The sequence below is a fragment of the Hydra vulgaris genome, chromosome 04, assembly GCF_038396675.1.
Source record: "Hydra vulgaris chromosome 04, alternate assembly HydraT2T_AEP".
NCBI lineage: Eukaryota > Metazoa > Cnidaria > Hydrozoa > Anthoathecata > Hydridae > Hydra > Hydra vulgaris.
In genome coordinates, this window is record NC_088923.1 from 38,998,244 (window position 1) to 39,024,536 (window position 26,293).

General features: G+C 27.8%; 1 protein-coding gene across 38 annotated transcripts in view; it reads right to left on the bottom strand.

The window, feature by feature from the left end:
- Positions 1 to 26,293, bottom strand: part of LOC136079799 (circumsporozoite protein-like) — a 55,679-nt gene that overhangs the window by 14,266 nt on the left and 15,120 nt on the right. For 28 of the 38 annotated variants that reach the window (XM_065796316.1, XM_065796301.1, XM_065796288.1 and 25 more), the window contains exons 3-4: positions 18,083 to 18,109; positions 13,904 to 13,930 (exon numbers count right to left, since the gene is read on the bottom strand). In XM_065796316.1, coding sequence (XP_065652388.1) covers positions 13,904 to 13,930; positions 18,083 to 18,109 — 54 coding nt within the window. The remainder of the gene's footprint in view (positions 1 to 13,903; positions 13,931 to 18,082; positions 18,110 to 26,293) is intronic. The other 10 variants (XM_065796319.1, XM_065796304.1, XM_065796292.1 and 7 more) reach the window with 3 other exon arrangements.

A 26,293-nucleotide genomic window follows, 5' to 3' on the forward strand; every position in this document is an offset into this window, starting at 1 on the left:
TTTTGACACAATTTTATGTCTAAATTATTTTCTGCTGACATAAAATATGTCAGACATATTTTCTCTCGACATATTTTGACATAATTTTATATCTGAATTTGTTGCTTGATATTCTTGAAGAAAAAATCAATCTAACAAATTTATTGCGCATTTCAGCTTAATTTACAGTGTTAAGTAGAAATAGTTTAACAAATTTGTTGCTTTTTTGCAATCAATTATGCTTCATAAAACTTTTACTTTAAACCCTATAAGCAAACATCAGTTGTTTCATAAAGGTCTTTTTCTGCCCTTCTTAGCGATGTATCATTTTATAGTATTGACAAAGTATTTTTAGCGATGTATCATTCGATAGTATCGACTAGTATTGATGCATCATTTGATAGTATTTAATAGTATTGATTAGTATAGATTAGTATTGGCGGTTTACCTTATTAGAATGTAAAAACCATCTCAAGCTGAGTTTTTATTACTGAAAATGGTTTTTATTAGTATAACTAAACTTAAAATTATTCTTTTGATTAAAATAATAGTTAAAAAAAAAATTTCAGTTATTTTTAATTCATTGTTGATTCATTTAATAAGTTATTCTCCGTTTTTGACTTTTAATTGTAAGGAAAACGAAAAAAATAATTATTCCAATATATATTTCACTCAAAACATATTATGCAAGATTATGGCAGTTAATTACGCAATTATAATGCAATTGTCAATTATTTTATTGTTAAATTAATCATAATTATTATAACTAAAAGTATATTGTTCGTAATTAGTTATAAATTACTACCGGTTAGTCTTCTTAATACGAATTTAATGAGCTGAATATATATTGCGAAATATTTCAAATTCTTCAGCTTAAATGAATTTAATTTGGCACGAATTTTTTGAAATTCTGTGAACCGTTTTTTTTATAGAATCTTTTTAATTCAATTTTTCATAATGAAATCTTTTTCAGGATCAACTTATAATTAAAAATGACTGTAGAAGTTTTTTTTTTTATTATTATTTTAATCAAAAGAATAATTTTAAGTTTAGTCATACTAATAAAAATCACTTTCAGTAATAAAAACTCAAATTGAGTTGGTTTTTACATTCTAATAAGGGAAAGCGCCAATACTAATCAATACAAATCAATACTATCAAATACTATCAAATGAAGCATCAATACTAGTTAATATTATTCAATACTATCAAATGTCAATATCAGTCATAATCAATTAATAAGTCATAATTAATAAATAAGTCATAATCAATAAATTAGCCAATAAATGACAATATTAGTCAATACTATCAAATGAGACATCGCTAAAAAAGACAGAAAAAGACCTTTATGAAACAACTGACGTTTGCTTATAGTGTTTAAAGTAAAAGTTTTATGAAGCATAATTGATTGCAAAAAAGCAACAAATTTGTTAAACTATTTTCAACTATTAGATTGATTTTTTCTTCAAGAATATCAAACAGCAAAAAATTCAGATGTCAAAAAATGTCAATAGAAAATATGTGGGACATATTTTATATTGGCAAAAAATATATGTCAGACATATTTGACAGATAACAACCTTGGTTGTTTTATGTCAGCAGAAAGTAATTTAGACATAAAATTATGTCAAAATATGTCGATAGATAATATGTGGGACATATTTTATGTAACCACGAGCGAGATCTCGTCTCGTTCTCATTTCTCGTAAGAAATTGGACTTCTCGTGAGAAACAAGAAATAGAAAACTCTCGCGAGAAGTAGAACGAGACTCAAATATTATATTATTTTTTAAATTAAAAACTATTATAGTTTACAAAATGCTTAATAATTTGTTTTTTTAATTAATTAATATTTTGATTCCGTGATTTTAATAAATCTAATTAAAAATTTAATTTCTTTTTGACAAAAACAAATTAAATTTTTAATTAGATTTTTAATTAGATTTTTTAATTAGATTTTTTTTAAAAATCTAATTAAAAAATTTCAATTAGATTTTAAATATTTTTAATTAGATTTTAAATACAAAAACTTATTGTATAAAATGGTGCACTTTCGACTTAATTTCATTAGTTTACAAGTGGAATTTAACTTGACACATATTGTTCATATTGAAAAGACATATTCTTGCCTCATTTCAACGATCAAAAATGTCACCAAGAAAAAACAAAGTCTGGAGATATTTTCAAAAAACAAGTGACGGTGCTGAATGCTAGGCGTGCAAAAAGCCTTTGAAAACAAAAGATGGAAACGGACTTCATCGTCACCTCGAAAAAAAACACAGCCAAGATTACGTTGTGTATTCTGAAAAAAACTGACGACTCTCTTCATCCTCTTCCTAAGAAGAAACAACGAACCATGGTCAGAATGCTTGAAACAAAGTCCAAATACGACAAAGACAATTCCATTCAAAAACAGTTTGACTCTGCAATGCTGGATTACTTTTGTCTCCGATCTGGCATCCTTTTCAGCAGTGGAAGGAAGAGGTTTCAAGAAATTGTTTGACATTGCAAACCCTAAACTGAGCATTCATCACAGAGCAACATATTTAAGAAAGCTTTTAATTCAGTCAAGAGAAGTTCAAGCTGGAATGAAGAGCATAATAACGGAGATTACGTCAAATCTAAAAAGTGCTGCATTTACTTCTGACCTTTGGACTTCTAGAGCTCAGGACAGCTACATCTCTTGGACTTTTCATGCTATTGACGAAATTTGGAGACTACATCACTGAACACCCCATGTCCAACAGTTCCCAGGCAGACACACACGTATCTAAATTGAAGGAAAGCTGGATTCTTTCTTTGAAGAACTAAATTTGCCTGCTGATTTGCCAATGTACTGCGTGAACGACCAGGCAAGAAACGTGAAACTTGCAGTCAAATTGTCAAAGCGTCTCAATCAATACTTGTGCAACAATCAAATTTTTCAATGTGCAGTTCGAGACTCATTTGGAATGACTGCTGGAATGGATAATGCGTTGCTATCATGCAATGATTTGGCTTCTTTAACTTTAACAACAACAGTTGCAGCTGAGCTGCTTGAATCAGAATCAGACGCTCAAGGAATCAATTTTAGACAGTTAATCCAATCTGTTGACACAAGATGGAATAGTGAACTAAATTGCATGGCTTCTGTCCTACATCTAGAGAGTGCAATTATCAGGTTATGTGCAAATAAAGATATTTTTTCTTCAAAGACCATCAGTGCATCACAGTGGAAATCAATCGAGGGAGCAGTAGAAATTTTGGCACCACTTAAAGAAGCTACAGAAACGTGGTCGGCTGAGTCTATTCCAACAATTAACACTGTCGCCGATTCTCTTTATTTAATCCATGACAAAATTGATCAATTTATTGTGACGGACGGAAAAAATGGCTACGGTGTCTTTTATGCAAAAAACTTGAAAAGCTGCATTGAGAAAAGATTTCCTCTTTGTCACACTGGAAACTTATTGAGTGCTGCAGCAAACTACTTAAATCCTGCTTTAAAGGGACTTCACTTAAAGCTCTTCAAAATATTTTAAACAACAAAAGAATGGTTAACCTCACAGGTTACGGATAATGTTGAATGCCAACCTGTTGCGAGAGTCCTTTCAGCAGATTTGTCCCCTAATTGAAAACTGAAGCGCAAGTAAAACGTCAGATTTAAAACACAAGAGCCAACATCTGAACTGAATCCTATTTTGAGCGAAATGTGCCAGTAAATATCTCCCTGATGCCAAAAAAGACTTTCCGATTCTTGATTGGTGGAAATTGCATTCAAATACATTGCCAGAACTCTTTTCATTAGCTAGACAAGTTTTAGCTATTCAAGCAAGTTCAACAAAATCAGAGAGAGTTTTTAGCTCAAGTGGAAATGTCTTCCGATCATCCAGACACAACTTACACCCAGAAAAAGTAGAAAAAATCATCTTTATCAGAGAAAACATTGTCTTGTTGGAAAAGTTTGGCAAAAAATTCTGAATTAGTTTTTGAAAAAGTTGCTTACATTTGACAAATGTCATTTGTGTCTATTTGTTTACATTTTTTTTTTTACTTAGATTTAAAATTACAAAAAGAAATTAATTTTTATTACATTTTACAGTAACGATAATAAGTCAAAAAGTTTTAAATTTGACAATGTTAATGTAAATTAAATTTAAACTTGACAATGTAAATGACAATTCAATTTAATCTTGCAATGTAAATTACAATTCAACTTAAGTTTGACAATGTCAATGATAATGCAAAAATTATTCAAAAAAAAAATCAAAAGATGAATGGCTTTAATGTTTCGTATTCTTATTAATAGTAAAGAGAATTGCTTTACTATTTGTATGACATTTATTTCTATATCTATATTTTAAATTGTTACAAGTAATTATTATATTAATTATGTGTAGTCTTATCGTGTCATTATTTCAACCTCCATTGAGTTTAGAGCTAAGACTTTTAAGTGAGAATTCCTCGTGCAGAATTTTTTTTTTTTTTTTTTTTTTTGTTATTCACCTCCTCAAGGCCGATAAAGCCACTACAGATGAGGAGGTTACTTAATAGTGGTTATAACCCTCTCTCTACTCTATAACTCCGAAACACGAACCTTGACAAACAAGGCCGCTGCGGGGAGAAACATATTGAGCGCGGTACAACCAGGGACGTGTTGGGGATCGAACTCCGAACCTCCCGCTTATGAAGCGAGCGCTACATAAGCGGAGGTTCATAAGCGGGAGGTTATACTACACCACTACCGCATATAATTAGTCTCTTAAGTAATTCTTTAGCAGTCATTTTAAGTAAAATTTTCTAAAGAGAATTACTTATTCTGCAATCACTAATCTTTATTCTGAACAACTTTTATACATTATTGTCCAGAGGGAATTGTTTGAATAACAATCATTACCGTCTTTTAAAAGTGCATGTCTTAATCAATATAATAATTAGGTTTCCTCAAAAATTTTTGTGAACTTTTGATAGTAATGTTGTGGTTTGATGGTTCATCGTGATTTGTATTTCAACCAATGTTTGTGTTTTTCGACAGTTTCTTTTTTAACCATGAACACGTCTTTTGAAGAAGTAGATAAATTAACATCATTATCTACTTCTTCCTTTGTTTTAGTAGATATCTTTCGTTTCTTCAAATAACATTTCCATTTAAGGTTTTTGCATTAAAACTTCGTAGTTAATTGCTCTCAACAACGTTTCCTAGTAGTCATTTATTTCCATCACGAATACGAACACTACCTCCCTCACCTATGTTTTTTAATGTTTTAGTGTTTTTTGTCGGAATATTTCTTCTGTAAAGTTTGAACTTTTCTTATATTTATTTACGCCAATTGGATTTACTTGAAGTAGTGACAGTGAAATTCTTCCAACGTCTCTGTTACTAATCTCAATCTTAATCTTTTTCCACTAATGAGTTAACCAAAAACAATCAACAGGAGTATTTTTTATCTCTAGTAGAGCAATTCACACTTGTTGATTTGATCTTTTTGATTTGATTAGCAAGTACTTTGCTATTTGCACAAGTCTCTCAGCCATTCCCTCTGATTGTTGATACTGTGGGCTATTAGCTATATGTTTAAACTCCCACTCTTTAGTAAACTTTCGGAATTCTGAAGATTTGAATTGTGCGCTTTTGTCGCTTTGTACTATTTTCATTATGGCAAGTCTGGAAAAGATCAATTTTAGTTTCTTTATCGCTGTTTGCAATTGGATATTATGTAATCTTTCGATTTCCCAATAATGACAATAATAGTCTATCACTGTTATAAAATCCTAATTATTCCACTTAAATAAATCAGTTCCTTCACATTGAAATGGATGATTTGATGTGTCACTTGGTACAATTGATATTCCTTTGTTGTTTTTTTTGAGTAATCTAAGCATGTTTCATATGACTTGATTAAATCTTCGATTTATTTAATAATGCTAGGCCAGAATACAGTTTCTCTTACTCTAATTTTAGTCTTTTCAATCCCCATGTGTGCTAGATGTAGGTATTGAATTGTTGCGTTTCGTATTGTTGTTGGAAATAAAACTCTTTCTCCTTTAAAATTATTTCCTTTGATGAGTACTAGTTCTCTTTAAACGACCAATATTGTTTTACTAAGTCGTCAACCATTTTTTTATCCTGCCCCTTATTATGTTATTTGCTACTGTATTTAAGATAAAACCTTTAATTGTATTTGTTTTTATTTCTTTGAAATTTTGTTCTGATAATGAACAGTTTGCATGGACTATATGCATTTGGGCGATCATTTCATCTTCCGGGTTTTATTTTTCCGTTTGAATGTTGTAAGCTCTGGATTACATATCTGCTAGAATCATTTCTTTACCAGCTTTATATTTAAATCAATATCCTAATTTTGCAACCTCAATAACATCCTCTGTGGATGTGGAGGATGTTTGCTAATGCTTTCCTCGTAATATTTTTCATCTGTTTGTGATCACTGTAAACAGAGGGGAAATTGCTCACATCCAAAAAATACAGCAAGAAGTTTTTTTTTGATGATTGCATTGTTTAACTGAGCTGGTGTCTTAATGAAAATACAATTGGTTTTTCATTTTAAAGTAGTACTGCTCAAACACCAGTTTTGCTTGTCTCTTTGTTACGTCACAGATTTTTGGATGTCATAAAATGCAACACATTGTTCAGAAAATATAAAGTTTTTAATTTTATGAAAAGATTCTTTTATAAAAAAAGAATCTCTTGCTCTTATTATTACTCTGATTTTTTCCATTTTATTCAAATCAGTTTTTATCATTTCTCTAAAGGTGACAAGAATATTCCTTGGCGGATGAATAACAGGGTTTAAGTAATTCTTTAACTCGATATGATGTTAAGGTCCAACCACAATTAACCCATCAAATAAATTTTGATACATTTTTAGTATTTCTTCTTTTACTTGTTTTTATTCAATCCGTTTTACTTTGTTTAAAGTATATATTTGCTGTTGGCACTTAGGTTCAACTGTGTCTACAGTTTTTACTTCTTTTAGTAGTTTGATAGCTTAAAAGTCTTGGGAAGTTTGTAAGCTAAGAAAAATTTTGCTTGTTGTTTCCACTGCATAAAATTTAAACACTTTTTTGATGTCTTATGTAGTAACACATCATATTTGATGCTCCAAGTACTGGAATATAATTCCGTTCATAACCACGCAGTTTAACATCTGTATAAGTAAGACTATCACGCAATGTTAGTTGGTCGTAGGCTCTTTTTGACATAACATCAACTTCAGCTCCGGCGTTGATTTTTCCACCTACCATTTTATTAGTAATTTTGAAGATAAGCAAAGCTTCTTTTTTACAATTAGTATCACCCGATGATATAGATTCAACACGGTATTAAACAGCACAATTTTTGTGTATGTTTTTTGAGTTGCAGCAAGTCGCTTAATGATTTTTTTTGGCACTTTTGTGGCGCGTTTGACCAAATGCCGGATAGATTTTTGGTTCATGTGTTCTATTTGCATTTTTTGCACTGCCTTGATTGTTGTTTTGTATTTGATTCAATTTTTTCCGGTTTTTTTTTATTTAATACAACCCAGTCTGTTTTTCTTTTTGATATATTTTCATTCTTCGCTAATTTTCTCGGTATTTGTTCAATTATCGCATTTGCTTGTCTTGGCTTAGCCAGACCAATATCATTTGTGCATTTGATTTCATATCTACATTTGCACCATCTTCAGCTCTGCATATGCTAACCGCTTTTATTAAAGTTAAATTTTCTTCTTTCCGAAGTTTGGATACCGTCAAATATTTTGTAAAATATAAAATCGCCTTAAATATTTTCAAATTCACATGTTTGAGCCAGTTTTTTTGAATCAGTCATAAAGAAATCAAATGATTCATTGACATCTTGTTTTCCTAAGAAAAACTTTTTTCTTTCCCAAACCAGATTTCTTTTCGTTAAACAGTTTTCTTCAAATCTTTCAAACAGTTATTTTACTGTGATGTCATCAATTTTACCACCAGTGTTTTCTATTTTATTTCATGTCCATAAGTTGAATATTTCTCTTCCTTTTTCACCAATAATAAGTAAAAATGTTGAGTATTTTTCCTCTTCAGATTTATTTGAAATTGCTGCTTTTAGATACAACTGCACAGTTTGTTTGCTTTTTTTTTCATGTATTAGCAATATTGGATCCATTAAAGTCAATTTTGTTTACCTTTGGTAATAAGTGTCCTTTCTGTAAACTTTAAACTCGTATTTACCTTTGGTGTTATTTATTATGATTAAATTAAGGAAGTTTAGAGTTCTATTTTCACTTTTAATTTCGATCCTATATTGTAACGCAGGGTGTTGTTTGTTCAAGATAATTATGAATTGTTCTGCTTCTTGAGTGTTCGAAAATATTGTGTAGCAATCGTCGACATATTTTGGATAGGACTTTAAGTCAAGAAGAAAATTTATTTCAAACGCAATTATAAAAACATTTTATTGATGATGTTGTAAAAAGATTCCGCTTGCATGAACATGAATAAAAGGCTCATAAGACCGGAGTTCTCAAGTTTTCATTATTTTAAAAGAAGTAACAAAAGTGTAAACAAATCTCTATGTGCTGTCTTGGTTCAGATATAGTAAGCTTGGTGGAATATTTGTAGAAATCATCTTTATTTTAATGGTGTATGGGAAATAAATGTTGCGGATACTGGGTCCAATTTTTTTTTGAAAATTAAACTTAAAACTCTTTATGTCAATATCCCATAAATTTGCTTTACTAATAAAATAATAGAGTTTTTTAAACATGAATTTTTAATTTTTAATTAAAAATTAGATATAAAATTGAACTTTCAAACATAAATTTTTAGGCTTTTCAAACATGTTTTATTTTTGTTTAGGGCAGGTTTAATTTTCTTTAATAAGTAGTTAGATATTCCATAATTAGGAGTGCTGATTGTTGATATAACTATTTTTTCTCATAGGATACGATTTTTTAGTTTGTGAGCTTTAATTAGACCTAGATAAAGAAATAATATAGTAATAAATCGAAATAATCTACTTTGAAAAGGAGCGAATTTAATTTTATCTAGTTTCTATAAACCATATATACGAGGCGTAATGGGATCAATTGGATATATTCTATCATAATCTGTTTTTGAAAATCGCTGTTTTTTATTAAGTTATGAGAGGCTTTAACTTTGATAGCATAACTAGAAGTGGGATCTTTATTTAAAACGCTCGCAGGGCCAATATGTTTAACAATTTTTTCTAAAACTTTATTGTGTTCTATTCTTACAAAACAACTACCTTTATCAAACAAACATATATTGATAAGTTTGTTTTTCTTAACTTCCATAAAAGTTTTTCTCTGTTCTCTTGTTATATTTTGATTTATATTTTTTACCCATTTTAAGTTCTTTTAAAACATTTTTTTTGCAGTTCCTGTGCATTTTCAATCTTGTTGTTATATTCTAATTTTAAAGCTAAGGTCTCTGTTGTTACAATAATATCCATATGAGGTATATATTTCAGCAAAGGTATAAAATGATAGCCAAGTTTAAGACGATTGTTTTTGTTTTTTGAAATACCGATATCGCATAGGTTTAAAGCAGTAAAGTTTGTATGCTATTGTACTGTGTATTACATAATATTGTACTATTGTGTAATTGTTAACTTACAGATTTTAAAATTGTGATTATTTTTAAACTCGTTGAAAAGAATTTATACTTCTTGAATAACCTTTATTTTGATTTCATAAACATTATTTTGTGAGCTTTTTTTAGTAATTATCTTTTCCATCAAGAGTTAATGATTATGCTAAAGATTTTTTAGTTTTATTAATAAGCATAAAATACCATTTTTTTAAAGTATTTTTCATAGTTTTTAATGATGATGCTAGTAACCATTATTCAGCAAAAATTTCTTATAATAAATAATAATTTTTATCAAAAGAATTTGTACTATTTGATATTTTCTTATTATTATTAGGAACATTCTTATGTCAACTCCTATAACTTAAGTGTTGAGACAATGTCAACCTTTAAGTTATACAAATATCATGGACAGATGCAGCATATTGTGATGTTTAATTTATCTAACTTTCAGACATAGAGCATACTCTAAAAATTTCTAATCTAAAGTCTCATTTAAAAAGAAATGACTTGCAAAAAATTGAGACGATTAGAGCCTGGGAACAAATAATAAGTTTTGGATTTGTCTTGACTTTATCTGATGTAGATTTTTCATATTCAGTAATAAAATGAACAAGTGTTTTTTTTACTTTTTTTGCTGCAATAATATATTTTTAGTGTCTAAACAACAATTTAGACACTAAAAATAAAACAAGATAATACTGAGTGGACGATATATATTTACATACATACATATATATATATATATATATATATATATATATATATATATATATATATATATATATATATATATATATATATATATATATATACATACATGTATATATGTATATATATATATATATATATATATATATATATATATATATATATATATATATATATATATATATATATATACATATATATATTATATATATATATATATATATATATATATATATATATTTTATATATATATATTTATATATATATATTATATATATATATATATATATATATATATATATATATATATATAATGGCTGGTTACTGAAAATATGGACTTGCTTTTAAAGGCAATTACTCCCATTGTTTTTAAGTTAGCAAATAAATAAAATTATCATTAAATACAGCTTTTAATTATTTATTTTTATAACGTTTGTCTTTAACTAGTCTGTTTGACCCAAAAAGTGAAAATACAATGTTAAGTTCAATTTTTTTTAAACAAAGCTTTATTTTGGTTTGTAGTTGCGTCAGGTCTTTTGCTCGCCAGTTACCCTCATACGCTTTGCTTTTCAAAATTTTTTAAAAGACTTTGGACAATTTTGAAAAGGGAGACACTCTGGTAATGCTGGCAGATTGTCAAAATTTTTGACAAAATTGATGTTATGAGTCTCATGGCAGTTGGTCACGGTTTTGGCATAATGCGATGAGGCCAGGTTTGGCCAAAATTCATAATTACCAACAGCTTGATGAGCGTTAATGGGTTAACTGGCTGCAAGGCTGCTGGAGACAAAAATTGGCTTGAAATTACTTTTGTCAAAAGCAGCTTGGGTTTGAACTTGCAGTTTTTAACAATACTTCACGCTTAGAGGATTCTTGACTCTGTCGCTAGAGTAGTAGGTGTTGCATTAAAGTTGCTACCTGACACAATTCAAGAAACCAAACCAAAACAACAGAAGAAAACTTTAAAGACTGGTAGTAAAGATGAGACCAATGTAAGTTTAAAAGAAAGTTTTGTTCTCATTTTGAAAAGATATCTGAAGAATCTGAAACTGAGAATGAAATTCAGGTTATGGCGCAAAATGTTAAAGAAAAAAGCTTTGTGCTGGTAAAGTTGGAAAAAAGAACCTTTTTATTTTATATTGGACAGGTGGTAACAAATTACAACCCTTGGAATATTAAGTTTCATAACTAAGAAAGAAGCCAGGTACCTGGAAATTCAATTTTTCAAATACCAAAGACGAAGAAACGGTTTACTTATCAGATGTAGTCTCTGTATTGCCGCCACCTAAATATGCTTCTGCAGCTAGAACAGCTAACATATTTTTATTTAAAAAAGATCTTATAGTGTATAATGTGCAGTTATACATCCGTTTTATGTCATTTGTTATGTGTCAAGTGTTACCCTGTTGGAAAATGTTGATTTTATGACTTAAATTTTTATTAAAATATTATTTTATTTTAAGTTTTTATCAAAACCAAACTACAATAATATTAAAGCTAAATATTTAGGTTAATCAGCAGCATTAAAACTATTTTAAAATAGAGATTATTTTTGCTTTTGTATGACTTAGTGTAAAAAGAGTACGAATCCTACCCCCTATTACTACTTCTAATGTTAATCTTTTTAAATTTTTTTTTTTTTATGTAGAACATTCGATACTAACTTTATTTCTCTATATATTTAATTTCTTTGGGCTTTATGGATTGTTCCATTATCAGATAATAACGTTAAAATATTTTTTTACAAAGTTGTTAAAAAGAAAAGAGGAAAAAAGAACTGCAATAGCGTTGTTACTTAGATGCAAAAAATACATCATTGATCAATTGTTTTAGAAAAAAAGTTTCATATTTTAGATTTAAAAAATAAACGGATAAAATCACTAATAATCTCATCAATAACATTTTGGAGAATTAGTGTTTGGTACAGCTAGAAAACCAAAATTTTATTCTTTAAAAATAAGTATAAAATAAAAGTTCTACTAACAATCTAATATTTTCTGTATTTATTTAAAATATAAAAAAAAAAGTATATTGGCCACTCTAAACACTCATATTTTTTTAAATTTGTCTTCATTTTATGAAAAACATTTATTACCAGTTTTATTTATTTGAGTTTCTGATACTTGAGGACTATATAAACAGTTCCATCTTAATATATTTTTTTAAAAATCCTAAAAAAAAAAAAAAGAAAAAAGCTTATGTATGTATTAGAATCATTTTTCAGATTGCAAAATATGCATCATTGGTCAATTGTGCAACAACACATTATTTAAATAATAAAATGGAACTTTGAAAGATAATTGATTTTTAAATTGTTTTATCATCATTTGATTTAATTGCATTCAAAGAGAAATATTAAAGAATGATACAGGTTATATCAAAATTACTCTTTTAAAAGACCAAAAAAAAACGCAATGTACAACATCATAAATTAACATTTTGAGTGAAATTGGTAATTTTTTTTTAGTTAATTAAAATGTGATCTTCATGGATCGGTAGGTAAAAAAAAATTTTCTGACGCATGATTTGATTTATAAAGAACTCAATGAAAATGTATAACAATTTTTTTCAGAAAAAAAACTCATCAAAATTAAGTTTGTTTTTGTATTTTTTTTTGTTCATTGGGAGTTGCGTTAAAAAATTTGTTTATTTTTTCTACATTTTAGAAATAAATAAACGGAAAAGTATTTTTTTGAATGTGACTTTTCTTGTGACTATCATTGACTGTTAGAAATTTCCTAAAAATTCTAAAATAAATTTATAACAAGGACAATGGTGGCAGCAAAATAGTTATAAAGCGCTTTTTAATAAAAGATTCTATATTCGTAAGTTTTATTGTGAGCTCAACCCTATAGAAATGTATTGCGCTGAACTCAAAAACTGTTTTTTTGAAAGATCAATGATTAAAAAAATAATGGAGTGTTAATGGAAAAGAATGCATACAGTTCTACGATTTAGACCTTACGATTTAGACCTTACGATAAGAATGCATAAGACGTTTTAGACCCTACGATTTAGACCTTACGATAAGAATGCATACAGATCTACGATTTAAAAAGCCATATTAATTAGTAGGTAATTTACAAGGCATTTCACAATGATTGCCTCATAAAACTTTACAAACAATGCACATCATAGAAATAGGTCTATAGTTTGTGGTTAAAGATAGGGTATATTATAGCAGTTTTACATGTATGACATTTTTTGACTTACAATTCAAGCAGAATAGAAAGAAGAACAGCAATGACATTTGTGATTCATTTTAAAAATATTGCTGGATGTCCATCAGGTGATATGAAAGACTTTGGTGGATGCTTTTAGAGTTAACACAATAGAATTGTAGGAGAATATTACATTATTTACAAAACTTGGATATGTCTGCAAATCTAAAGCAGGTGAAATTCCATTATCTATAACAAAAACAGGACTAAAAAACCATAAGATCAGGGTAGCAGTGTAACAGAACTACAGCATTTAAATTTTGACTATATGAAAGAATAAAACTGGGCAATATTAGATTTATGTTTTGCACGTTACTTTTGATTTATATAAAATCAGTTGTTTTTTAAAAAAAATTGAAGTTCCTATTATACACTAAAACAATAATTAATGGAGAAATTTCAATAATAATCTCATTACTTACATTTTGGAGAAACGGTGTTTTGTCCAGCTATAAAATCAAAACTTTGTTCATTAAACATAAGTATTAAATAAAAACTTAAATAATATAATATCTTTTGTGTTTTATAAAAATTTGTATTTCAATAAAACAAATTTATCAGCTACCATTATTAAAAACTTTTTTTTTTTTTTTAATTATTTTAAACATTTTATGCTAACTTTATTTTGTTTATATTTGTGATATTTTAAAAATCACAAAATAATTCATCATGTAGATTTTTTTTAAATTTTAATTCACTCTCAATTAGGCTGCAAGCAGCCAATATTTAATTAAGAGTTATTAGAAAGAAAACAAAAGAATAGATTTATAAAGCAAGGAAATGGTTCACATAAGACTTTAAAAGTTGCAGGTAGTATGAATCAGGGAAACATGAAGATGGGAGAGAGTTGCAAGGGGTTAAAGTTCATGTTACAATGTTGTTTAGATCATGTTAGGACAGTTACAAAAAAGAAATGAGAGTTGGCTAAATGACGAACCAAACGAGAATGAGTTTAGGTTGATGGAACGAGCGAGGTTAACTTTATTGAGCAGCGACCATGATAGTTTTTGCAGAAAAGAGAAAGCGATGCAATTACACGACGATGGGAAAGAGGCTTAGCAGATAGAGCAAGTCTAAATACACTTATAATGCTTTGGATTTTGTCTATAAGAGAAAGAGTATCATTAGAATAACCAGCCCAAATATGACAACAGTATTCCATGCAGAAACGAATAAGAGATTAGTAGAGGTAGCGAGTGGAACAAGGAGTAAGAAAATGGCGAGCACAATAAAGAGAGGCAACCTCAGCGGATGCTAATTTAGCAATCGATTATACATATGGCTTCCATGAAAGTCAGTGAAGTCATGAAAGTCATGAAAGTAGTAAATGATAATTCAAGAAGACATAAAGAAGAAGATTTAGTAAGAGAGTTGCCATATTGCAATAGTTGTTTGCAGTTAATAAGTGAGTTTTGTTGGAATTAATATTTATATGCCATTGTGAGCCCCCATATGTTACAGAAGTAAGATCTGATTCAAGATCAGTTTCCCTTTCTAAGTTATCGAAAAGAGAAGACATTTTGTCCAGACAGGAATATTAAGTTGAGTCATCAGCAAAAAGAGCTACTTTAAATTTAAGGTTGTCAGAAAAATCATTTATATATATAAGAAACAAAACAAGACCAAAGATAGAACAGGGTTACTCTAGAAGTTACTGAAAAGTGTTGGCCTTTGAGGATTACATTTATAACGCGGTTAGAAAGAAACATTTTATTAATTTTAAAAAATTTCCAATATAACACAAATAGGTCGTGAGAAATTTGTTGATCAAAAGACTCAAAGACCTTGCTAAAAACAGAAAGAAGGCTGATTGGACAATAACTGGAGGGGTCACAATAACCAAAGACTCAGTCAAGCACATATTTTAGAGAAACAGTATTTTGCTATAAAATCAAAATTTATTCTAGTTATGTAATAATAATAAATTTTAACAATTTTGCGTTTATTAAAATGTTTAAATGCTAATCTATTTTTAAAATTTTCTTTTGCAAATTCAAAAACATTAGTCAAATAAACCCAAGTCAAATAGTAATTTTATTAAAGCAATTAAGGATATTAGGAATAGGGTTAGGACTATTGTAATTGTAATGAAAACATCAACAGTAGCAATAATTATTGTTATTGTATTAACTTAATTTAGAAACAATAACAATACTTGAGATTTACAACTATTGTAATTCTGTAATAAAATAACAATAAATATTGTGTTGCAATTCATTTTTATAAAACAATAATAATATCTGAAAAAAATGTATTGTAATGACCCACTACAATAACAATAAATATTGTATTGTAATTCGTGTTTGTAATACAATAACAATATATTGTTATTGTATTAAAAGACATTAACATTTTTATTTAAGAAGAATTATTATGTTTAACTGTTTGTGTTACTAAAGTTAATTTTCATATATATTTTAAGTTCCTTTGCAGCATTAAAATCAAGAGGAAAATATAAAAGGGCTGAATAAAAAAATTTATGAATGTTATTTTTCATAATAGTAAGGCCATCATCAGACAGGTAATATTTTGAGGCCATTTAGAGCTTAGAAATACATAACAAGGTAGGTAATGCAAAATATAATTATATAAAAAATAAAAATTTGCAATATATTGCAAATCCGTAAATAAAAAATAGCAAAAATAATAGTAAGTTTGTCAGAAATGAATATAAATACGTTAAAATACGTTAGCTTTTCTACTTTAATGTAAAGTAAACACTACAATAGTTATTGTAATTGTTTTCATCAAAGCAATACAATAGTTATTGTAATTTTATTTCATTAAAACAATACAATACAAGAGTTCTCGAATTTTATTGTATTGTTAGAAAAAAAACAATACAATACTTATTGTAATTGTTTTTCATCACAGGAATACAATACCAAATTAAATTTTTCTTATTGTTTTCGTAATATTACAATACAATATTATTGTATGTGTAATTGTATTTAATTTTTACAATTACAATTACAATGATCCTAACCCTAATTAGAAAAACCCTACAGCTCAAAAACACAGCAGCAAAGTTACGCTAAAAAAAAAGTTAGCTCAATAAGGTAGCTACACCCAGCAAAGAGCTAGATTGGGGGAAGTAATTCATATAAGACCAGTGTTTACATACCAAATCTCAACATATGATCTTGAAAAATATCTTGGTACTCATTGTAATAATGATGTAAAAGAGGTTACTGAAACAGCAGTTTTCTTTTGTGATTTTGATTAGAAAGACAGTTTTGTAAAAGCATGAATGAATAATGTAAAAACAGAACTTTATAAAATCTTAGATTGAAAAAAAGATTTATTTTTAAACAAAATTGTAAGCAAAGAATGAATAAAGATAAATTTCAAATAACAAATTAAACTTTTTTGAAAGTTTTTTTAAAAATATTAAGTATTATTTTCTCATTAGATTGCACTCTCAATTCATTATTATATTATTATTTATCATAAATTATTTTAATTTTTTATCTTTGCTTATCTATATAGAAAACACTAAGGCAAATGAAAGGCATTGTTATAATAATGTTAAATTTTTTTATGTCTAAATTAACTTAATACTGATTTGCTTTTTTTTATGTTTTTAAACTAAAAAAGAAAGTAAAGAAAAGGAACAGTCAAATCAATAATTTTATAAAATGTTATTCGTTTTGCTTAGATTGCTTTTTTTTCTAAAAAAAAAATTTCTCACGTTTCATAACATGAGTTAGTATATATAAAAAAACTACACAGTTTTTAATTTCCAAAATTTAAAAAGAATGACCCCTTTTTTTTCAAAGTTATTATTCACATGTAATGGCACCTTAAAAATGATTTACCAAATTGAAAACCAAAATGTGTAAAAGTATGATGTATCCTAATGGACATCATCATCAGACAATAACGTTTAAATAAAACAAATTTATTCTTTTAATAATCTTAATAATCTTTTTTCTAACTGTCTTATTAAATTAAAGAACATTCAATATTAACTTTATTTACTTACAATTGTTAAATTTTAGGACTATATTAAAATCACTAATAAACTCTTCACTTATGTTTACGAGAACCAGTGTTTTGTCCCGCTACAAAATCATAAATTTATTAATTGATCATAAGTTATTAACTTATTTTGATTTGAAAGAGTCAATCTTTCTAATAAAATTCAATCTTCAAATTAAATTATTTTTATTACTTTCATTTATGAGGATCAATGCGTACAGTTGCTAAATAATAATAAAAAAAAATTATAATGGTGTCAAAAATATCAATTAGTTAAATAAAAATAGTTGAAAAAAAAATTATATTTATGGAAAATATAAAACAAGTTTTTGTAGCCAAATTTGAAGTTTTGAGAAAAATAAAAACAAAACACATACTGCTTTCAAACAAATATTTATGTTTTCAAACATTTGTCAAAAAAAAAAAGTTAGAAATAAAACCTACACAAAAATAAAATTCATTTAAATTTTTTTAATTACTTTTTTATTTGTTATTTACTTCAAGTTTTTTTACTTTATTTTATTAAAGTAAATTTTAGATGATATCTTACTAAATAAATTTTAGATCATATGTAACTAAACAAATTGTGTAGGAAGAAAATTAATATTTTTATTACTTACATTTAGGAGGATCAGAGCGTACAGCTGCTAAATAATAAAAAAAAATTATTTTTTAAAGATGTTAAAAAAATCAATTTTTTAAATTAAATAAAAATTATATTTATTGAAAAAACATAATGAGATTTTTGTTGCCAAATTTATAGTTTTGAGAAAAATAAAAACAGAACACATACTGCTATCAAACAAATACCTGTGTTCATCAAATAATTGTCCAAAAATAAAAATGTTAAAAATAAAATGTACACAAAAACAAAATTCATTAAAATTTATATTCAAACTTTATTTATTCATGTTTCATATAGCATAGATAAAAATTTCAAAAAAACAATAAATATTATATATTCAAGAAAAAGAGATACTTCAAAGCAATTTGGCTTTTTTGAGCCTTTTTAAGGTAAAGTTATTTCTGTGATTGATTTTGTGTTGAGTTTTCTCTATGCAGAAATAATAGCGTTTGTGTAAGAAAGTGTTAACAAATCAACTTGCATATTCGAATGCGCACAAAGATAAGCTTCAATTTAGTTTGAATATTAAAAAAATATTTTTTTTCTTTAGAGTTCAAGATCTTTATGATTTAAATAAGTCACCATTTTCAAACTCCCTATTCTTACTATTATACCTCCCTATAATTTACCAATACATACTCCCTATTCTATTACTACCATACAATTCTCATACTTCCTATTTCATACTCTAACACTAAAAAGATAATAGTCCCTGAATAAATTACTGTTGTCATATTTGGATTGGTTCTTCTGACGTTGCTCTTTCTTTTGTAGACAAGGTCAAAAAACATTTTGTTAATGTAGTTGAACCTGCTCTAATTGTCAAGCTTGAGCATCTGTCCGACCGTCAAAAAGTTGCATTTTTTTCTCTTTTCTACAATTTCTGTTATAGTCATCGCTCAATCCTGCTATTATCTCTTGTACCATCAAACAAGGTTTAAATTCTTGTGGGTCTTTATTCTGCAAAGTCACAATTCTTTAGTGTAAACATTTGCAGTCTATATTTCATGCTCTAAATAACTTTTATTTATTATTATTCATTATTTCTTTGAAAACTCTCTCCTATCTTCATATTTTTATAATTTGAAAAGCTCACAGTTTTTAATTCTTCTGTCAACTATTTTACAGCTTTAACTACTATGTTTTCTGGTAACTCCTAGCTTAAATAGTGGTTCTTAGCAGCCTTGTTGGGAGTAAACTATTTAAAAAAATTTGTGTGCATATTTTTTTGCAAAAGTTTTATTACATGTATTTTAAAATAGCTTTAAATGTTTGGATGTAATGTAAAAAAAATCCTTGTGTTTTTGAAAACAAGAAATGCAGTTTTTAACCATTTTAGGGCAAAAATTCAGACCAAATGACATTTTATTTTTTATAACAAATTATTGTTCAAATAATACATATAACCTATGATTTCTAATATTTTAAAAATCATTGGTAGTACGTATTATTTGAAAGATAAATTAATGCCAAATAAAATATTTGCTCATGTAAAGTTTTCAAAATGTTTTGCGCATTTTAACTGCTTTAAGTGAAAACTATTTTTTTTTTAAATATTTTATTTCTCTGAAATTGTAATTAATGTTATGATTCAGTTTAAAGTTGACATCATAAACTGGACTACAACAGAATTTATAAAAATAAACTTGATTATTTATCTTTTTTTTTTTATGCTGTAGTCCAAATTTTTTTATATATGCTTAGTTCAATACCTCTAGTAGGTATAACTTTATTAAATGTTTCCATCATTGCTAAAACTGTTGAAGAATATTTATGGCTTTCACAGCCAAGTTTCTTTCAATAATCTTCTACAAAGTGAAGTCTGTTTATTTTACAACCTAAATATGGATTATGTGCAACTAAATCATTTTAAGCCAAGTGATTACCATCTCCAACATATTATTCATATCTCAAACCATTTTTTAAACCATGGTTTTTATGGTTGAAAAAATGAAACATCATTGGTAGTTTTCATAAGTTTTTATACTTTTTGCCGGTAGCTAGCCAAACATGATTTATTTTCTAGTTTTAACATCCTGGTGATAACTTTATTCCAATAACTATAACAATGCTGCTTCATTTTTTCAACCGTCAATTAAACCTATAGCGCAGCAGGTCTCACAAAAAAAGGATCCCTGGATCAAACCCCATCTCTTGACAAGTTTTGCGACATCGGTTAGAAAGGAGGCGTGAACTTCAATTAAGTGCTCATTAGCGGTGCTCTGTGATAAGACCGTAAGGACTTCTTGGGGCACTTAAATTAAATTAAAAAAAAAAATCCATGGTTTGAAATTGAATGATATGTTAGAAATGAATAATTCAGGGTACTACAAACCATTAATTTGAATATATCAAAGTTTATAATATTGTATATAATATTGAAATTTATAATGATTATACGTATAATAATTTATTCATTTCCATGTACTTCAGTGTTAACAATTTTTTTTGAGCTTGTTGAGAAACCTGAACCAGAATTTTATGTATTAAGCCTACTTTACATTTTGAAGCTTTAAAGTGCTAGTTAGAAGAAAACTTTCTCTTGCGAGACTGAGCAATGAAACGTTCCATATTTTATTTAGATATTTATCTATTAAGAACAGTAATAAGTAAGAACAACACGAAGTATGTTCTTACTTATTACGAACTATTAAGAACAGTAATAAGTAAGAACAACACGAAGTATGCCTGACACATGTGAAATTAGAGACTTGGTCCATTAAATACGAAACGTGTTTTAAACGTCTAAAAGATGTTGTAAAATGATTTAAAAAGTTTTTTAGGGTTGTTTAATAGGGATTGCTGGTATACGGGATCAGGACCGTCTCGAAGAGATTTTTAAGGAAGAGGAAGGGAAGGAGGGATGACGTGTCTGTTTTTTGCCAACTAAAGCCTTGAAATTTTTTTTGCTAACTAAGATCTAAAAAAAATGTCCTCGTAGGCTGGTATCATATCGACCACCAACTACAAAACAAATTTTGCCAACTCCAGTGTCCAATTTACCGACTAAAAATTTTCATAGGGGAGCTAGACACTACTATACGCCCCCCTCTTCCACGCGACGCCTCGGTATATGGTATACTAAAAAATTTAGTATACAGTTTACCGTATAGTTTACAGTAAGTATGCTGTAAAATATTCTGTAAACAAAATTTATTTTTTGACAAAACCGTAATACAAGATTGTAAAAGTTTAAGCGGTTTACGTAAAACAAATATGTTATTTATTTTGTGTTTTTGTTTGTAAGTTTTATTATAGCATTTAATGTGTGGTATATTATTACAAGTGCTTTTTTTAATTTGTAAGGCAGTGGTTATTGGTTAGTTATTAGCATCTATTAGCCGGTGATCCATGTGATATTGCATTATTATTTTTTTTTTTAAATTTTAACATAATTTTGAAATCCTTATTTGGCAAGTAAAGAGGGTACAATCTGATAATACAACAAACTTCAGTAAAATTATTCAATGATAATATTTTTCTGTTAATGTACACTTAAAACAATATTTGTTTTTCATGTAGACAACAAAACTTGTTAAAATTAACTTCCCTTTTTCATATTTTCAAAAAATTTAATACATTTTTTATCATTTTGAATAATATAATAAGGGTAGCATGTTTCAAAAAAGACTCGACAGAGGTTTCAGGAACCAATTGTTTGTTTGAATTTAATAAAAATGTGTTTTAAAATGTTTTTGCTTATTTAAGAGTCAGTTCTCTCTGATACTTTAACCCCTTTTACAAAAAAATATTGCTAAATAAATGTCCGCATCATTCTAAACTGATGCAAGACTTTTATCCCTGGATTATAATAGCCGACGAGGGAACCAGTCAAAATTGTTTTTTTTTCCGAACCAAACCTTAGCTAAATAGTCAAATTAGCACGAGGTTAAAATTTTTTTCTTGCTGGTGGTATATTTCGTAAAATTAAAATAAATATATAATTTAGAAATATTGACAAGCTTTTTAAATTTACCAATATAAAAAAAAAACCACTACTAAAAATTACTATATATAACATCAATACTTCTCTTCCAGACTGTCCTTTCACCCCCTCCCCCAAATTTTTTTTTTTTTTTTGAAGTTTCATAATTGCAATATTTTAATAGACCATATATTTTCTTGAAAATAACGATTATAAAATGTGAACCTTTCTCACTAAATAGATAAAAAAGTCTTTGATCAAAATCAGCAACCATTTAATAATGGATTATCTTGCTACATTAAAAAAAAAAAAAAACACTTTAATTTTGTTAAATCATGCAACAAATATGGTATAGCAATTTAATTCATTAAAATAATATAATTAATAAGATTAGATTAGATATTTTCTGAACAATCTATTTTACAAAAACAAAAACAAAACAAAAAAAAAAACTTGTGAAAGAATTGAATCATCATTCCTGTGCAGAACCCAAAGTTGTTTATGTACATCGTACATTAATAAAAATTAAGTGTTATTTCATAACATTTAATTTCTTATTCGACATTTATAATATGAACATATTGTTAATGTTATATATAGAGCAGCCGAGTTGCTGTGGTAGCGTACTTGCCTCAGAAACGAAGGATTCATTGTTCAAAGCCTCTGGGCAAGATTTGCGACATCGGTTTAGAAGGAAGAGAGAGTTCCGATTAAATGCTCATTCGCGGTGCTCTGTGATAAGACCGTAAGGACTTCTTTGGGCACCTAAAAAAAATTCAAAAAAAAAAAGAACTTAGTCTGTAATTTTTCTCCTGTGTAATGTGACGGTGATATTGTTCCCTAAAATTTCTCAATCCTGGAGCATCAATGATTTGCTTTGGCAAAACGTTTCATTGTTTAGCTTTACAATTGGTAAAGAAATTTCGACTCTGTTCTCAATACCTTACCATTTGATACTTTATTTGCATAGTATGACTACAAGTACTACAAGATAATTTTGTAGTTCCAAAATTCTATTTCAAACTCAGATCATTCCAAATTCAATATCGTGGAGCATTTCAATGCACAGTGGGCCAGTAAGTGGACAAAATGGGAAAAATTTTAGTTGTCTAATCTTGAAAACCTATTTAATTTTAGTATCTACATATATTAGGAGAAATCTATTGATAATTTATTTATATTAAATCCCTTAGTTACCAGGATTCTAAGCATTTGAATATTGAGATAAAATAAAAAAATAAAAAATTATAAATAAGTAATTAACGGTGACATCAACGTTGTGTTATATTTCAATTACATCTACGTTTTTGAAACAAAAAATTAGTACATGTTATTCTAGAGTATTTAGAGATAAGAAAAACCAATGTGTGAAATAAATTTGTCATAGCATGTTATCTCAGTTATACTTTGAAATTCACAGATTGAAAAAAAAAATTTTTTAAGAAACTTATTTTTTGCCGCACAATAACTAATAATTACCACAATTTGCCATGTGTTGTCTTATATTTATTTGAGCTATATGATGCTTCAATCGAGTTTTAATTGATTGCTCGTCCCCTTAAATCCCCGTTCAGATTTTATGTATGCTTTAACTTGGTTGCTATGGTACTAAATTTTGCATAGCAACAACTCATTTTTACATTAACGTTGTTTTAACAGTATTTTACTTGCGCTAAATACACAATATTGGGGGTATGTATTAAAATGAGATTCAGAATTCTTATGAGGTTAACTTTTTTTGGTTACTATGGATACCTTACTTTGCATAACATAGCAACAACATATTTTCGGTAGTTGTTAGTAATTTAATTACTAACACTGACAGTAATTTAATTACTTTTAATTTTAATTACTAACACTTGTAGTAACTTAATTACTAACAAGTATTAGTAGTCCAGGCGGCATATATATATTATAACATTTTACTTTTAAATACAAAATACTTGCTACAATAATTATTTAGATATGGTTTTGTTAAACTTAGACATTCATAATTTTCTCCAAAAAAACAATCTTAGTATTTCAAAACAAAATATTACTGAAGATATATTCAAATTTATTCAGCCAAAATTTGCTGATTTTAAAGATGTTGATTTTAGACATGCTGTTCAACGATTTGTTTACTTGTATAAAAAAAAGTGGAAACCTGCAAACTATACTGTGAAAAATTTTGAAAAGAAGTTTGTGAACTGGCTTAATGAATATTTAATTGTCAGAAAAAAAGACAATGAACCAACTGCAAGTAGACGTGGTTGAAAACCAGTTGCATTTGATAATAGTTCTAATAAAACTAAAAAACGGCGTGTATCTTGTTTAATTGAATCTCATTCATCCAATGAATTATTTTTTGTTGCTAATAAAAAATTTAGAGATGAATCTGTTGTTATTGCTGCCAAGAATGTTTTAAATATATCAAATACAGATAAAGCAACTAAATATTCAGCAGACGAAGCACTAGCTTTAATAATTGATGCAAGTCTGACAAAAGCTTCCTATCAATTGATTAGAAGCGGAGCCTTGGAGAAAGAATATAACATCTACCCCGCTTACAATGATGTCAGAGATGCAAAATTGAAATTTTATCCTGCAAACATAACAGTGGAGGACTATTCAGCTTCAGTTCCTTTAAAAGATTTAATGACTCATACTTTGCAAAGAATCTGCTAAGGATGAATGTGCTAAGGCACTTGATATTGAACGACAAAGCAATAAAAACAATGACACTAACGTGTAAGGCTGGTTTTGATGGTGCTACTGGCCAAAGCATTTATAAACAAGTTTTATCAGAACCCGACATTAATAGAGATTTAAAGCGTGAAGAATCATTATTTATTACTTGTCTTGTCCCATTGGATTTGACTGGATTTAACAACAGCAACGAAAAGGTGCCTATTTGGAGAAATCAAAAGTCGTTCTCCACAGCCTATTGTAGACCCATAAGATTTGCAGACAAAATGGAATCCAAGGAATCTGTGATTGAAGAAGATCAGTACATTAAAAGTGAGATAGAAAGCTTGGGTATGATTTTATTAGAGGTTTGCGGATCTTCTATTGAAGTGAATTGTATTATTGAACTTACAATGATTGATGGGAAGGTTCAAACAATATTATCTGAAAAAAATAACTCATACCAATGCTGTTCAGTGTGTGGTGTCTCTCCAAAAAATATGAATAGTCTTGATATCCTTAATATAGATTATACTAACAGAGAGTTCAAATATGGTCTTTCCAGTCTTCATGCATGGATTCGATTTTTTGAGATGTTATTGCACATTGCATATAAAAAAGAAACAAGAAAGTGGCAAGCAAGATCTAAAGAACACAAAGAAAAGGCATCTGTAGCTAAACAAAAGATTCAGACTGATTTTATGAACAAAATGGGACTTGTTGTTGATTTCCCTAAAAGTGGTGCTTCTGGAACAAGTAATGATGGCAATACCTCAAGGCGTGCTTTTGCAGCATATGAACAAACAGCTGAAACTCTGGGTATTGACCAAAACCTTATATTCAGATTTTACATTATCTTGGTAACGCTCTCTTCAGGATATGAAATAGACTGCTTAAAGTTCAAGGATTATTGTTTTGACACTTTTAGACTATATGTGTCCCTTTATCCATGGTATTACATGGCTCAATCAGTTCACAAAGTATTGATACATGGACATGACATAATTAAAAGCCTTACATTACCCATCGGACTTATGTCAGAGGAAGCTCAAGAGGCTAGAAATAAAGACTTTAAATCTTATCGCGAAAATTTCAGCCGAAAAACATCCAGAAAAGCAACAAATACTGATCTTATCAATAGACTCCTAGTTTCCAGTGATCCTGTTATTTCATCATTGCGTAAATCAACATCACACCAAACAAATCATAAAGCATTTCCTTAAGATGTTTTACAATTACTTAAACAATCTTCAAACGATATTATTGTTTTATAATTTTTTGATGTAATTTAAAATTGATAACGTTTTCTTGCACTATTTTTTGCTTTTATTATTCCTAAAACATTATATACCTAAATACTCAATTTTTATTCAATATAGGTGGGTCAAAAATCCGATAAGATATTCAAATATCAATTTACCACTTTGTAACTAAGGAAAGTATCCGGTAACTAAGCAATATAAGTATCCATAACAACTAAATTTAAAAAATTATCACTTTTGTAAGAAGTGTGATCTCATATTGGTACTCATGCCAAATTTAGTGAATATAGCACTTATAAAATATCTGCAGATAACAAAAGTAGGTTGTTGCTAAGCAAAAAATAAAGGTATC